The sequence below is a fragment of the Camponotus floridanus genome, unplaced genomic scaffold, assembly GCF_003227725.1.
Source record: "Camponotus floridanus strain SB8 unplaced genomic scaffold, Cflo_v7.5 scaffold37, whole genome shotgun sequence".
Classification (NCBI taxonomy): Eukaryota; Metazoa; Arthropoda; class Insecta; order Hymenoptera; family Formicidae; genus Camponotus; species Camponotus floridanus.
This window is the reverse complement of record NW_020229514.1, coordinates 372,601-389,961: the sequence shown is the minus strand read 5'-3', so window position 1 is coordinate 389,961 and position 17,361 is coordinate 372,601. Positions and strand designations below refer to the sequence as shown.

Below are 17,361 nucleotides of genomic sequence, written 5' to 3'. Positions count from 1 at the left end.
TTAAAATTAATACGTTATTTATATGTGTGCTCTAATTAATTAAGTATGTGTAATATATGTATTCGGGTCATCGTATATATCTACCCTTATACACTGACGAGTGAAAGTTGAATTAAAAGTTGGATAAAATCGCGCGTTGGTTTTCTCGCCGAGCGAGCGCTTGTAATCGTAGCGCGGCACGATTTACCCGAGCAAGTATCTCTACCGATTAAATAAGGCGCGCTCGATATCGCGGCATACATCAGCGGCAGAATGCACCTCGTTGCAGATATTTAGACAGCTCCGCTAAATCGTTCCCTTCCGCGTGTATTTACCCAGAGAGCCTGGTAAATACAGAGACATTCGGCAAACCCTTTTTCCCACGACAAATGTACCCGTCGTCGGAATTCTGAGGTGGAACGAAAAAAGGAGGTAGAGAGCAAAAAAAGGCGGTAGATACATATATACAGCGTGTATCAAAAGTGACCGCACGCGTTTTCTCTGTGGACCAGATTCTATCAAGTCGAAACATCGTGTAATTTCAAAAGAGTGCTTATGCATTTCTAAAAAATTTCCAGATTTATTAAATTAAATATTTATTGAATTAAAAGAACACACACTCGAATAATGTATTAAATACGGAATATAAGATTTTCCATTATTTTTCTAGTATTTCACAAAAATTTAATACAAAATTAATTACTGTTTCAATTGACTTTTCTAATTTAAATGTTATTGGCATCTCGAGTTGTCTTTTGCGCACGTTTTCTCCATGTGTAAAAAGCGTATTATTATTAACTTGAAAAAAGTATGACACCTCTGTAATGTATTTTATTCTATGTTATTCTTCGACTAATATTTATCAAATTAAAAACTCTATATGTATTAGATATATGTAGAATTAGAAATTCTCTCTGAAATATATTAAATATTGAAGAGTTCCCCCATTATTTCGTGGCATTCTTTGGGAATGTAATAAATTGGAAAATTAAACCATTGCCGGTAGACTTTTGAAATATTATTGACATTTCGAGCTTCTTCTTTCGTTTTCAGAGAATATATACTATGCGGCGAGTACGTTATAAATCGATGAGAAAGATGAGTCCGAAATATACGGGTGATTCCAAGACACCCTATATGCGCATAAAACGGAAGAAAAAGAGACCAAGGATAGAATGCTCCCGCGTCCCGCGCGATGCGGGAAGAAACGGAAAAATCGAACGGCTACGCTTTAACGATTTATGCAAGTTTCTCGCCTTCCTTACGTTTTCCGCGCTCGGTGGAAAAAAAGAGAACGCGCCCCGGTAGTATCGGGGGTGCAAAAAGTTTCTCGGCATTTCGAACACGCCGGAGGTCTTTATCGCCGAGGCCGGTCACGTAAGCGGCGCACGTAGACAAAAGTTCGAAATCACATGTAGTGATGTGCGCATCCTTCCCTGTACGTGTCTCTCTCTCTCTCTCTCTCTTTCTCTTTCGTTTTTCATTTTCATTTTCTCTCCCTCTCTCTCTCATCGATTTGCCTTCGCGAACGAGAAACGCGTATAAGGCGCGCGGATAGCATTTAAACGCATATGGTATAATGCAAACATGCAGTCGCCGGTCTGGCGAATCTGCAACATACGGTCGACGGTACGCGGGGGGATAATGGCTGGTTTCAGCGATCGTTACCCCGTCGATGCACCCGACAGCGAGGGTGTCTCGCATTCGATAGTTTCGCCGGCGTCCCGCTCAAGCCGCGCGCTTATCCGCGCGTCCGTTTCTTATCGCGACGCGGTATAAGTCATACACCGCCGCCGTAAGAGTATTAATTAATGCGCTACGCTTCTCCGGATGCATTCGCGCCACGTGCTGCGCGCGAGAAGGTGACGCGTGCGCGGAATGCATACGCGATTTTAAGATCGCCTCACCCGAGATAAAAGATTAACCGAATCGACGATCGGGAGGCGAGGAGCCGGTCGGTCGGTTTCCGTTCGAGCTCGCCTCCCGCGCTCCGGACAAAAATAGCCAGTCTTAAGTGATTTCTTGTTACGCGGCTCCCCTTCCTCCTTCTCTCCTTTCTTCTCTCCTCCCCCCTCGCCGTCCCTGTCCCTTCCGGACGCCCTGCACCGCGTTGCAAACGCGGTCGGAAATATGAAAGGCGGACCGGAGCTCTTTTTCGAGCTCCCGGAAGATCGTCGATGATGAATTATTCCGGTCGGTCGGCGTATCCGCGGAAAAATATGGAAGTGATACAAACTCGGGACGGAGCAACGGAGCGTATAATCCGGCTCCGGGTCGATTCGTCGAAAATCGCATCGCAAAGTATCCGCAAAGTACCAGCGCCATCGGTAAAGATACTCGGCGCGAAAATACTTGGCTCGCCACCCGAGATTGTTCATCGCGAAACGACCATCGACGAAGAATCTATGGGCGTTTAATCTACTCGCGCGACGAGATCTCGGCGTTTACGGAGATTCACGTCTCTCCTATAACCCGGCTCCGTCGTGCCCCATCCAACTCCGACGATCAGACAGACATCGTCGTCGCGTCACGTGCGCGGCGAACGAGGCGAGGCGTTGATTCGAGCAAACTCGACGACTATCAATGTCGATCGATGCGCATTATCCCTCGCTGCGCGAGAGGGTAGTTTTAGACGCGGCGAAATTTCCAAGTCGAGCGTGACGCCGAAACGCTAATTGATATCCGCGCAACAATTAGCGCCGAATTAATCGACATCGAGGTGTGTAACGGTAGGCGGACACGCGGTTGCGGCCGGCACGCGGAACGAATCGATTGATTCGACAAAAGTTTATCGAATAAACAGCACGGCCCATTTAATTAACAACGACTTCCATCGGTTTATTTATAAACGCGCTCAGGCCGCGCGCGCCGCCAAATTCGCCGACGAGAGAATGGAGTTCGAAAAGTCGTTTGCAGGACGATAGCGATAATATCGGCGATTTAGAGAGGAAGGAAGGAAGGGGGGAGAGGGGGGGCTCATCGACTCTGCCCGCTACGCAATCAGCCGTTTATTAAAAACGGCGCGGAGATATGGTGTCCGGCCGCGTGGGCGGGATAAAATTACACCGGATTTATCCTGCCGCTGTTTTAACCTGACGCGCGCGGAAACGCAATCGAAGTTTCCTTTCTTCTCTCAGGAAGAGAGAGAGAGCGCGTTTAATTAATGTTGGTATTTATCGCGTAGACGGCTGAGTTATTGCATAGTATAATGACGTGAATTTAATTGCACATTGCGAACTATGGTGGTATAATAAAGCAACGCGCCGCCGACGACATTGTGTTTTATGTGTATATATATCGCGTGACGCGAGCACGTTTTTACAAAATCGCACCTAAATATCATTTAAATTCCGTTTAATCGTCCGTTAATCGCGAATCGATTAACGATAGCTCGCATCTTTCGACGTCTTTGCTGACGATGCCAAGCCCGCTTAATTCTCGTGTGATTGTATGATTATTCTTCGTCTCATTGATCCCGCACGACATAGTAAAAGAATATTTTAATATAATGTCTTTTTTATTCAAAATATTATTAGTCGCTCGAAAAGGGAGAACTCTCTCTTCGCTTTCAATAATAATTAATTAGCGATTAATAATGACAAATTATATGCGAGTAGATTATACTAAAATGTTGGCCGGCAAAACAATAATCGGAACGAGAGGCTGGATGGTGAAATTACGAAACTTTATCGAGTGAAAGCAAAGAGCTCCACTTAATTAAGGTCCGGCAGCGCACCCCTACGCGCCCTCGCGCTAAATTTAAAAGTAGAGCCTGATAGATGAATTAATTAGTCCGCTCCAATTAGCGGCCGGTTAATATAGAACCGCGCGCGCGGGTTAATGCCGATACACGCGTTAAACGACAAAACGGCCGCGAAGGCGATCGATTTAGCATAAAAGCGCACCGAATGAACGACACGTCCTGATAATTGGACGTATTTGTGTACGGACACCGATTATGTCGACACGAAAGGAACTCCCGGAATGGCATTGAGGCATCAGCGAGGAGAATTCTAAAAGGATGTGTAATGAAATTTTTTAGATAGAGAATTTTATTATCTTGTGATTTCCAGTCGATTCGATTCTCTTTAAACGATTTTTTTAGAAAGCTGAACGTTTCCTTGAAAACATTTTCTTCTGGCAATTTTCTCTCTACGTCTTTATATAAATTTAAAAAGAAATTAGATATCTATAACATACAAGATTGTTGACATGTCATGGTCAATTGTCATTGTATCTCGAATGATCAGATAATGGAATGCAAATAAATTGTTCACATTATTCTTTGAAATACAATCGCGATAAATCGATAATTCGCGACGGTTATTTATCGAAATATATACTTTACATAGTATATATACATATATATTCTGAATATATTCCGTGTCGAATATATCTTGCGTCGCGTTTTAAATTTGTTACTTGAGAATAATACACTCATTATTTTAGGATTGAGAACGCGGAGCGAAAATCGTCGAATCGAATGACTTCGATAATGGGAAACCGTTATATATTATATATCGATCGTTTGATAATAATAGATATATTTCGCGGGATTTGTGTTCGCGTATTTTACGTGATTCATTCGAAAATCTATCGCGCCAGTCAGTAATGCGATGACATATTTTTCGGATATTACATTCTACAGAACTTTAATTTCATTTCATATAATTATTCTTCTAGTACGGAACAGAGAGCGATTGTTCGAAATCGAGAACGTATTGTTTGAACGTTATTAAGGAATAGAAGAGAATGAATAAGAAAGAAAGACCCGAAAAAGGCATCGGATCCAACTTTGCATTTGTTATACATCCGAACCTGTCAAATTTTGGATTAAATCGCTAGTCTAATAAATGTTTCACGTAATTTAAAAGGAGAATTGAAGAGCGTATAATATTCTTTGAAAATACATATCCTAAATGTTGGAAATTATTTCGCGGATAAGGAAGGAAATTATTGTTTACCGTTTAATTATTTAAGTAGCTCACCAGTTATATGTGTGTATCTTGTAAGCAAGACGAGAGAAAGGCTTATTATTTCTGTATATAATTCATTATCATATATTACCATATGTAAGAGAGGAGAAATCTAGGGAGCATTATACGCTAGTCATTCGACTCATTGCCGCTATTGTGTATTCACTTGGCTTCTTATCCGTTTGTTACAAGCAACTAACGGCTAGACACAATACCAATTTCCTCGCATCTCGTGCAAATAAAGGTTTTCACGGGTTTTTTTTTTTAAATCTAAAGCCCGATTCCACCAACATTATTTTGATTTTAAGTAAGACTTAAATGTATGTCTGTCTTTATTTAGAAAGAAAGATAAAGATAGATACACGCTGGATCTCGTTTAAATTCAAAATAATGTAATCTGGCGTGAAAGATGTAATTTATATTTATTTTCTTCTTTTCCGAAATAACGCGAAATTATATAAAATGTAATACAAATAATTTCCATTATGTAGCAAATAAATTTAATTGGCCAATTTTATCTCTTTTTCAGTCTCTTTAAAAGATTAATTTACCGTACAATCGCGTGGCACACACACGCTGCCAAGGGTTAACGTTCGACCGGCCGTCTCGTCGCGAATCGACGCCGTCTGGTCGACTGGTTAAAAATTGCGCGCTAATGTGATAAATCAATTAATGGACCGCAATTAGCCGCCCTCGTTCGTTAACGCCGAGCGACGAGACGCGACGCGACGCGATGCGCGCGATCTCCGTAAAAGTGACTCGGGGACCGTCAAAGCGCCGATTAATTAACATCCGCCGTGTTATCTTCTCGTGTACACACTCGCGACGACGACGACGACGACGACGACGACGACGACGACGACGGCCACGCGGCGGTAACTTTAAAGTTAATCCGCTCCTCGGTTTGCCAACTTAACTCATCCCGCGCCGAGGACACGGTCTCGGCGCAACTTTTCCGCGGTTACTTTTCCGCTTAAAATAACTTGCCTTAACTCAATTATTTCTCATTAACTTAGCCGGTGCGCGCGGGCTTCTTTTTTGTCCCCGGCCAACTTTTCACTACGATGCACAATGGCTCGCTCGAGCTGGAAGAAAGGCGGCGGAGGACGCGACGGGGGCAAAAGCCTGGGGTGGATGAGGAGGACATACATAGACTGTACGTGGGTGTATGTGTGTGTGATGCCCAGAGGTATGCACGCTACGCGGGGGCGTATGTGGGATACAGCGAAGCGCGGTAAGTACACACACGAAATTACTGTGCTCGAAATTAAAAGCGGAGGCTTTCGAATTTATGGCCTTTTCAGATTCTAGAGACTCGGAACATTAAAATCGAGAGTTGGTGATTCATAAAACTCGGAGGATTATTAACGTCGGAGATGTATACGAGCTTGCAAAGACGCATTTTAACACTCTTTATGGATCTGTTTGGGTGTGTACGGGACTTTTACAAAGTTTTTAGCGGAAACATTCTTATCGCGTTATTGCGCGTTTCCGTATCCGTGTGCGAGGACGGTCCTCCTTACGCTTGCACGCCACGTCCTCGTCCTTGTTGCCGCTTCGACCACCACCTAGAGTCGGGCGAGATTTACATGAGTAACGCTCATCGCGACTTTATGGAGCGAAAGTGAGGCGTTCTTATCCGACTTTATGACTCGGTCGCAGGAGAACTCCGCAGAGAAGTCCGAGTGAAATTTAGCGTGTAATATTGAATGCTGATTAGAATCGACGAATAAGCGAGCCGAGCGCCTTTGGCGCTCGCGGGTAATCTCGTGGCTTAAAATAGAGATTTATTCGGTCGCTCGAAATGCCGCGGCGCCAAAGTGTGCGAAAAAGGTGGACGGGAGAAACGATCGGGTGGCTAAGCTAAGAAATATTTCTAGCCATCTCTCTCATTTGATGCGCTCGTCGATAGCGAAAGGCGCTTAATGCCCCTTTGAGCGGAACCGTCGTTGGCGTCTCGTCGTCGTTGGCGGAATCGGACGAGGCGAGGAACAGCGAGAAAGAAAACGAAATAAGAACGCGTTACAAAGAAGGGAGGAGCAACGGGGGGAATTATCTTTGAAAGTTAAAGCTGGCTCGTGCTCTCTCGCGGATCGATTCGCGCGCTACGAGCCTCTGCAATTTAACTACGCGATCCATTCTTCCTCTTTCTTTCCCTTGCTCTCTTTCGTTTCCTCCGCTATAAAAAGGGCCCCGCGATCTTAATTCCAGTTATTAAATCTTTCAGTCGACGCGGACGAGCGCGGGCGAGCACGCTTGTGTTCTAGTTGCCATGAATAGATGTTTACTTATTACAATTATACTTTATAATAGCTTCCTCTCCTTCTCTCTCCTCTTCCCGCCGAGCATTTTGCCGACAGAGAGGTAGAGAAGCGCGGCTTCTTCCTGCCTCTCAACTTTGCTAGAGTGCAGTTTTGCCCTCTTTCTGAAACCCGGACGTCACCGTCGCCGCTGCTGGACCAAACTTTGACACAAACGCGCGCGGCCGACCGTAATAATAAATATAATATTCATACGTCACTCGAGCTTAAGAGAGAGAGAGAGAGAGGGAGAGAGACAGACGGTATGTCGAGGCGGAAAATTGCGCGTGTTTTATCATTGGATATAATTAGGTACTGTAGTCAATCGGAGAGATTTCTTTGATCGTTTAACGGATCTCGTGAAAAAAAGAACACGAATAATTCCAGATAGGTCATAATTTACATGCCACTGAGCGGAAATTGAAATAACAATCTAGATTATTTATTCGAGTAATCAATACATTCTTGTTTTTAGATAATTAAATATAATTTAATTCCTCGCTCGAGCGTACAATTAATTTTATCTCTATAAGAGAATTACACATTTCCCCTTTTAATGCGGAACAATATTTCCAACTTTTCAACAACGTATCGTCACATTAAAATCCTTACAAATTCCTTAAAAAAGTATCTAGATGAGGGGCAAGAGAGGATTAGAAATGCCATTAGGTCACATGAGATATAACGCACAGACGGATAAATTCCAATTGAAATCCCAGTGAAAGGGTTAACGTCAGCGAATCTCTGGATACAACGCATCGATTCCCGTATCGCATGCAACGTTCTCGTAATAGCTGCCGGGCGGATCGCATCCCGCGAGCGCTTCCTGCCGTTGCACATTCGCGTGCGCGCGCGCGCGGGCGCGGACGCGAGCACACACGCGGGGGTTGGCGGGCGTCGGGCGTCTTTACGCGGCAGCTACCCCGGGGCGTCGCGGCGTTCGCCGCACTACCTGCCTGCCGAACTTGGGCGTGCACAAAGCAGGCATACCATCACTTTGTAACGATAAACTCGGCGTAAGGTTTGTCAAAGCTAATTGGATGCGACTCCTAGCGTACATTGTATCGACTGTGCAATACTCGAAATGTACAAATTCGCAAGTGCATCCGCGCGCGCGCGCGCGTTCGCGATTCATCGACCCGGATATTGCTCGTCGTCATCGTCGACGACGACAACGACGACGACGACGACGACGACGACGACGACGACGACGGCGACGGCGGCGACGGCGGCGGCGTTTCCTCCGGGGACACCCGTTCAAGAGTCGTCATATCGGTCCTTTTGCCGAGAGAGAAGCGACTGCTGGACCTTGATCGAGTTCTTTCGGCATCGGACGAGGAGTGCGATGCCCGCCAAATCGAATTTACCATACGCCCGCGATAAATATGAAGGAAAAATATTTGCGATATTCTTTAGTTAGGACGGGACGTTTCGGGGTAGTTCGTCGATTCGAAATTCAATTACTCCCCTCGCGTATCTTGTTACAAATTTTCTTTTGTAATATTTTGTAAAACAAGTTTGTCGGACAAATTTTACAAGTATCGCGGCATAAGACTGTGTTTGTGGAATACATATTTCAAAATGTTTACTCTCGTTCGATAGAGTAGATTTTTCAATTTCATGTTGTACGTCAGCCTGAAATTAAAACGCGTCATTTTTCCCCTACCTGTAATTACACTGTAATTTATCACGAAACGGCTAAATGCTCTTCCCGCATGTACCAGATGCATACTATTACGCGATAATCTTCATTTAAATAACAGCGCGGGGAATTTCTTTCAAACATTATTCCGCGCTATCATATTTATTATCTTTCAATTATTCAATTTCGACTAAAAAGGGCAATAATAGGAACGCGCAGCGGCAAAGGGAAAAAATTGTGCCACGTAACGAGAAATACACGAGTGCGAGAGGTACTACGCGCGATCTTGACTCGGCGTTCGTTTCGCCTCGTGCCAACGTTGCACGCACGTGTGCCCCTCTACGTACGTGTGTGTACGTGTGTTTCCGTGTATATTACAGGCATAGCAGCCCCGTTAACTCCATTTTCGCGTGTACCGCTTCTGTGAACGAGCTCCGATAGCGCGCAGTCAAATAACGGTGCACGAAAAGTGGCCGACGCGCGCCATTATAATTACACGCGCGTAATGATAAGAGCATACCGATAAAAAAGAAAGAGAGAGAGAGAGAAAGGGTTGTTTTTATCATTCCTCATTTCCGGTAGACTATATTTATGCAACGCGAGGACGTATCACGCTGTCGCGCGACTCAAGATTCCGCATCTTTCCGGGTTTTTCTTTCGCTTTCCTCCCCCTCTCCCCTCTTCCTCTCTACCCGCGAGATATCGCGGCATACCGACGCGTCACGTCTGCAATCGTCGGCGGATATTTTTCATTTCGCGCGATCCCCTTCCGACCAACCCTTCACCGGGCGCTTTAAGGTATTACTTATCCCGGATTTTACCCGCCCGACCGATCCCGGGTCAGATCAATCACTTATTCGTGATCGATCGCGTAACGCTTTAAGGATGTTTATAAGAGAGGCGGGAGATGGAGAGGGGCGGGGTGATACACTCGTGCAATTCCCGATTACACGATGACATAAAAGCTCTCTCTCTATATATATATATTACATATATATATATATATATATATATCCCCCCTCCCTTATATATATAAAATATTTATCTCTACGTACGTATAAAATTATTTTCTCTTCGAGAGAACTCGAGGATATTCTTCATCGCAAGTAGATTAGCGACATAAAAATATACGCGAATTTTGCAATATTCGTTGCGACAGCTATTCAAATAAACAAGGAGCCCGAGTTATACGCGAATATATAACGGCCGACTCTCTGGTAATGATTATTTTTAGCTTAGTCCATTCTCGCACTTTACACCGTAGCACGGAGCGCCACAATTCTTGATATTAAGAGAGGAACAAGTGTATGACATATTACTTTGAAGTTACATTTAAATCGTGGTCTTAATTTCCTGCGGAAACAAAGCGCATCTCTTTCGCTCTTTTTCTCTCTCTCTCTCTCTCTCTCTCTCTCTCTCTCTCTCTCGCTGGCGCGCTTCGCGATAATCCGACCTGAAGAAAAGAGAAAAGAAAAAGAGAGAGCAGCGGCAAGTTTTCTCGCGGCCTTTTTTCCGGCTTATTATTTGCGTTAAAACGAATTTTATGTATTCGCGCTCGCACTCGCACGAGTACTTGGCAACTTCGGTGCGTGCTTTACGGCAACGGGAACGCAATAACAATGGCGCTGCTTTTTCGTGATAAAGGGTTATGACTGCGCTTTGAACTTTTATAAAGGACGTTCCAAGTTTTGAAAGGCCGTGAAACGCCAAACGCGTCTTTGAAACATCGCGAGACTTCCGGCCGGGATTCGAGTATCGCGAGAGCGAACGTGCCGGAACGAGAGAGTAGCGCGAATGTAAACCGACCGCTCGTGTATTACCTACCTATCCGATGCTTCGTAAATGTACGCAAATATGTCACATCCAGCGATAGTCGCTGGAGACTTCGAGAAGGAGGAACCGGCAGCGACAACTGAAACGTCGGCGGCTTCGCGTTTTATCCGACAAGAATTCACGTCGTCCCCGGTAAATATCTCAAATATTATTTCCGCGCATAGATTTTACAGCCGCGCACGGAATATTTTTGCCGACCATGCCTACAAACGCGAATTCGCGATTTTACCTCGCGTTCTAATTAACAACGGCATGTAAAACAACGTGTACACATACAAGATGAATATAAAAGCTCGGGAGAATTTTGGATACATGTCTGCGTATATTTGAAAACCTACACTCGCGCGGCTGTTTGTCTTTTTTTCTATTAAATGTTTCAAAACACAAAGAGAGGGAGAAAGAGAGATAGAGATGGAGAAAGGGAGCGAGAGAGATTTAACAATTTTCGCGAGCTTTTCGTATTCGTCCCTTTCATAGCTGACATATTTTAAACATTGGACCTCGTATATTAAGATGCTCCGTATTACGAATGTGTCTCATAATGAACATTTAGCTTTCAACGAGTGTCGTGATATTTTTTGAAATGAATCGAAGAAATCAAGTATAACGGGGCGTATCGGGCGAATAAATTGACGCAAACTGCGACATCATTTAATATCGAGGTGCTTGTTTAATGCGCTCGTCTAAGATGACAACCGTGCTTATTGTTATCGCGAGTTGACAACGCGGCCGCATTTAGCTACAAGCGTCAGATATGAAGACGGAGGCTGAATTCAGTAGTATTCAAAGTTCTTCATCGCGACTCGTGCTTGAAGACTAGTCTCTCTCTCTCTCTCTCTCTCTCTCTCTCTCTCTCTCTCTCTCTCTCTCTCTCTCTCTCGTCGCCATCTTCAAGATAAACGGCTCATATATTCCCCGACATAATTCCGGACCGGCAGACGCGCGGGTGCTTTCGGCGGAAAAACTTGGCACGTTCAAGGACGAATGTTGGTTCCGCGCGACAACTAGCGCTCCTTTCGCGCGACATTTTCCGTCGCTTTGTTCTTAGTCGCGGCGTAGACTTCCGACCACGTTTTTACCACGTCCTGTCAACGTTCCGGTCGTCCTCGCCAGCCTCGAAAAGCCAGCTCGTTGAGAGAAAAGGAGAAAGAGTGAGCTGCAATTTGATGTATGGCTTGTTGGGCCAGCTAAGTTTGCTCGTTGCAAAAGATGTCGTTGACCCGCTACTATTACGCTAGATAGGATTAACCCATCCGTCCGTCGTCGCCACGGACGGGTACACGCGTGTATACATGTGTGAGTATATATATATATGTATGTATGTATGTATGTATGTATATCTGTATATCTGTGTGTATATACGCTATGGCGTTACTGAAAGCGTGCACGGTTAGCGCGCTCGTTAGTGGTCTCCGAGTCCGAAACCCTGAAATTTCCATATTCGTGGTCGCGCACGACGAAGCCCGGCAGTCGGGCGGATTTTTAGCGCTTCATCTGTTTGTCTCTGACTCGACTGACCGAGCAGTTTCGTCTCGTACATGGTCGCACGTGGCGGTCGCAATCGAGTTATCCGATGTGTCGCGCAAATTACTTGAAATTACGTGGCTCCGCGGAAGAGAGCCACTCGTGCGCTATCGGCGACTAGTCGGCGAGAGAATTGTTACTTTGATGCTTTATTTATTTATTGATTTATTTATTCCGGCTCCTAGCGATCCGGCAGATTAGATCGAGAGTTGAAATTTGCATTTTTTTTTTTCATCGACTCTTTAATCATCCAATTAAGGATGCGACGTAACTCAAAGGGATGTGTACTTACTTTACTCTTATTGGTCATACGGTCGTGTACCTCTACGTCAATTTGATTCGGGCTAACTACTACGTAATTTCATTATGTTCGCAACGTCATCAACGTCTTGGAATTACGTTCCGCAAGGCTGCATCCTTGTATACCGCTGTGCAAGCACCGTAGCCGCGATTGTTGCGGCTCCCTTAATGTTTGTGTCTCGTGCCGAGTATCAAATAACTTTGTTACACTCTCGCGGTATCGACACTCCGATACGTCAATTGCGCCGTCGCCGTCGGAATTATAGTCTGACTATAGCGCGGATCTTATCTCCTAGCGCCCGTAATCGAGGAAAATTTGCCGAGCGGATACGTGCTTTTTAATTCAGCGCTATATACAATACGGTATAATGTAGCAAAATTACAGTCTTATCAATGTCAATAACGATGAGGGAGATAACGAGGATTCTGCGACGCAAGATTAGCCCTTCTTACGACGCATCCTCGTAATCGAAAGCACGAAATTGGGATTTGGGAGCGTTCACGTCCGCGTCTATTATCACACGATGTACGATAACTAGGCGCGATGGTTAATGCTCTGTCCGTTTGCGCGATGTGGTGCGGTGCGGTGCGGTGCGGTGCGGTGCGGTGCGGGGAGAATATCGAGTAATTTCATTACACGTCGACGCCGTCCCGCGCGGATTGCGACCTCTACGGCATGAAGGGAGGACCGGTGATTCCCCGATCGTCCTGTGTGTCGACTGGCGACGCGGCTAGTCACGATAGACCGCGACAATGGTATCGGGGCAACGTTAGGGCGTCTATCTCCCTGTCGCATCGCTAGTCCCGTCGTTAGTCTCTCGGCGCGCGCGCGCGCGGACGTGGCCCTTAATCTAATACTCTGTGTACGTGTGTACGTGCGCGCGCGCTTATGTGTGGTCCGCAAACCGGGAACGGGGAAGGAGACAAACGACTCGGGTCCCCGGCGGTTCATGCGCCTCGTACTCGCCGATTCCGCCGTTCGTTTCGAATCCGCGAGCGGAAACGCCGGGATTTCACTTCGGCTTATAAACAGGAGACCGCGTGTAAACGGAAGCTCTTGGAAGTTGCACGGCGTTGCACGAGTTTGCGTGTTGACCCGCGACGGCGGCAGGAAAACCAGGACGGACGTGTTGGACGCGAAGACAAGGTGGCGGGGGAGGAACTCGGGGGGTGGGAGCCACGGTAAGATGGGTGACGCGCCGCGAATAGCGCGGTCTGATTACTACGGAGGGTTCCGCCGCCGGCGGATTTATGGATACGCGCGATGCTCGGAGCTTAAGGGCTTCGTGCTTCCGAAATAAAGACGAGGAAAAAGAAGAAATCGCGAGGGGGATGGAAAGGCGAGGGGGGAGTCTGGAGAAAAGTGTGCCAGGGAGTAATTATTTTTTTTTTCTCCTTCTCCGTTTTCCCCGCGCACAGGGCGAGATGCAAGAATCGCCGGATTGTTTTGTATTAACCGACTCTTTGAATAAGAGGATAAATATAAAAAATACACACAAATTAATTTAATCTTGGTGAAATTGCAATCGGCCGCGATTAATTACGCAGATTTTATAATAAAGATTATATAATTGAAAACAGACGCGATTATTATTATTGGCGATAATTTGTATCGCGGGTAGTATCTCTCTCGAATTAATTGCGTGGCGGGCGTGTTTCAACGTTTAAGAACTTGCACTCACGGCTAGATCTCAATATTTTGACAGATCGATAAGAGGGTCTCGCGTGCGGAAAAATGGCAGCCGCGCTGCGGGCCCCGCGTACTATAAATCCGTCACAGAATAGTTCCCAGTTGTACCTGACGTCCGCAAACACAACATTGCTTTTCATGCTCCACATATATCTATCTGTTTGCCTAGTCCGTTTCCGGTTCGTATTCGGCCGCGGAAGCGAAAAGTGTGGTATCGATCGCGCGAGAGCATTACTTTTCCGCGTTTTTGATTTTCGATATTAGAAATTCTCATTACGTATCCGTCGTATTTTACTCGACGGCGCACGCGCGCAGCACACATCCACCCACGCATACAGGTCTCGATTCTTCTCTACGATTACATCCCTGCCGCTCTCATTCGGTTTACTACGCCTTCAGGTGCAACCTGACGCCGTACATGCTAGGTGGAATTCGATATAAGCGTCCCTTGAACACGGAATCATTTAACACGGGAAAGAGTAGGAGGAGAAGGAGGGAACTGAAACATTTCCAGCTCTTATTTCTCAAAGGTTTTGTGATCCTTTTACTCGCTGCAATCAAAAAAATTCTTATTGCAGTCGCGCTCTGCGCGCGAGATACGATATTCTCAACTTGGCTGTAACGTATCGTCTTTGATATATCTCTCTATAATGCACTTGAAAACGCGCAAGGCAATCTTGATGCCTCGCAGACGAGATTTCGCATATATATATATATATATATATATATATATATATATATATATATATAGGAGGGGAGGGTTATACATCATTTTGCGAGTGCATGTATTTGACTTGGTGCCGCATAACTAAAAGTTACAAAGAAAAACGTTTCATACAACTCGACGCATTTATATCAAATTCGCTCGAGTGTAGACCGCAGAACGAAAGAGTTTAACCAGAGTTTAAGAGGTACCGAAAAGCTCTCCTTTTAGGGGGCTAACTTTTCGGGCCCCATCCGCGCCACTAAAATCGAAACGATACAAGGAGTCTATCGCTCGAGCGAAAGCCGAGCCGATATATCCTACTACTCTTTCCCGACTGAAGGAATACTTAACTTTAAGTGCCGATGCGTATATATGTGTGTGTATGAGTGTATGCTTTTACTCACTCGGCGTAGGAGCGCTTAGACTCTTAATAGAATACCGATACTTTTAGTCAGTCATTCGATATCTTCCTACGAGATATCCGAGGTCATCTTCCTCCAAAAGTATCGATATCTTATTCGTGAGAAAAATTGCTCGACAAGAAAATGTTTCAAAGAATTATAATTGAAATTTGATGCGCGCGCGCGAATTTGACGCGTATTTTTGTCGCAAAATTACACTAGCAAATTATTCGAGATTATCGTTTTCGTAAAGTATATTATTATCGTGCATTATTTATTCAAGATTATTCATCTCGTCGAGATGCTTCCTATTCCACCCCGGCCGCTATCTATAGGGCGCACTCGCAATATCAAAAGTGAGGCATACTCTGCCAAAACTAGTCAGCGTCGAAAGCAAAGTATCCGGGGGATACTTTGAAAGCAGGCATTTCTATCCGCACCCTGCACTCATAGTCCGCCTTACGTTGTTGCGTAGAGTGCGACTCCCGCACAGGCGCTCGCAGAAATCTCCCTTTCCTCCCCTTCTCTTTCTCTCTCCCTCTCTCTTGGCCTCTCGCTGGTTCGGGCTCGTTCGGGGCCGGGGTGCCCCTATCTCGGTCGCGCGCTGCTCCGACATCGGGCACTCTCGGGCGCGCGCGTGCGAACGACCGAGAGAGAGAAAAAGAGGGGGAAGGGAGGAGGATTACCGTGCGGTGCCGCTGCGTGGGTGGTGGAGGGGAGCGGCACCCCGCGCTCCAAAGCCCGTAGGCCGCGTCGCCACTACTCCGCACACGCGATCACCGTGGGGCACGGAGAGACGCGCGCTCTCTCTCTTTCTCTTCCTCTCTCCCTCTTTTTCTCCCCCCCCCTGGGTGCCTTCTCGCCGCTGTGCCACCCGCTATTTCCGCGCGACGCGTGCTCGCCGCACGATCGGGACGCGTGTCGTACCCCGTGAGAGGGTTAGTGGTGAGTGCGCCGAGCCCCCCGAGTGCGGGTCAGTCGGCGAGAAACTTCCGTGCGCGCGGATCGGTGAGAGAAGCAGGAGAGGCGAGGGACAAAAGTCGCGAGGAAATCGACGAATATATATATATATATATTTGCGAGTGAATTTTTAATGTGAATCAAGCCGAGAGGGTGGATTGTGCGCGATCGGAGAAACACGGAGTACAGTGAGGTTGATCTTCGATCGGGGCCCCCCACACGCTTCTTCCTTCCCCCCCGCGGCGGATCCCGTGTGTGAGCCACGTTGCCCGCGTCCCGCTAACTCGTCTCTTCTCTTCCTCAGAGTCGAACGACTCCGCGGTCGGAGACGGCAAGAAATCGGCCTGGATCATCATGGATTGGACCCAAGGGATCGGTCTGACCAGCGTGTTACTGCTCTATCTCGGATGGATCGGAGGTAAGTGTGTTTTGTACGTTGTTGGTTTTTGCGTCGACCCGACCTCGTGCGCTGACGCATGAATCGGGGCCTTTGTCGAGCCGTTTTGTTAGCCTATGAAAGAGAGAGAGAGAGAGGGAGAGAGAGAGAGGGGTACGACTAGACGTGTCCGTCGCGCCGCGCGCTGCTCGATCGATTCGATTAATCGCCGACGATCCGCGTCGGGAATGCGCGGCGTTTCGGACATCCGCCGGGGCTGCTTGACCGTCGCGCGATGCTGTTTTGCTTTTGTTGTTCGCAACGTGCGCAACGTCGATGGCCTATTTGCGGTCGCTATTATGAGCGCGGGTGCGCGTTTGACGATAACGCGCACATTGAGCCGCTATCTGGAAGGTAGCCATCGGAAATTGTTGTCCGGCGCTCAACACTTGTCATTTTCACCGCTCGCACAAGTGTCTCGTGATCTCCAAATTTCCGCGAAAAATTCTTCAAAGCGATAAATTTGCAACGCTGCGCCAAGTACCCGCTTCGATATTTTATTAAACTTTGGAAATACTTCATTTTTATCGCGTCAATATTTTCTTAATTTTTCGCCAATAACGATGCCAAATGTTTTTTTTCCCTCATCCTTTTAGGATCGCCGATATTCTCTT

General features: G+C 46.4%; 1 protein-coding gene across 3 annotated transcripts in view; it reads left to right on the top strand.

Moving 5' to 3' along the window:
- The window catches only part of LOC105258775, a 150,142-nt gene that overhangs the window by 43,219 nt on the left and 89,562 nt on the right, over positions 1-17,361 (top strand). Inside the window, exons 4-5 of one of the 3 annotated variants that reach the window (XM_025411064.1) lie at positions 5,972-6,189; positions 16,616-16,729. In XM_025411064.1, coding sequence (XP_025266849.1) covers positions 5,972-6,189; positions 16,616-16,729 — 332 coding nt within the window. Of the gene's footprint in view, positions 1-5,971; positions 6,190-6,365; positions 6,385-16,615; positions 16,730-17,361 lie in introns of those variants that run through there. The other 2 variants (XM_020029843.2, XM_025411065.1) reach the window with 2 other exon arrangements.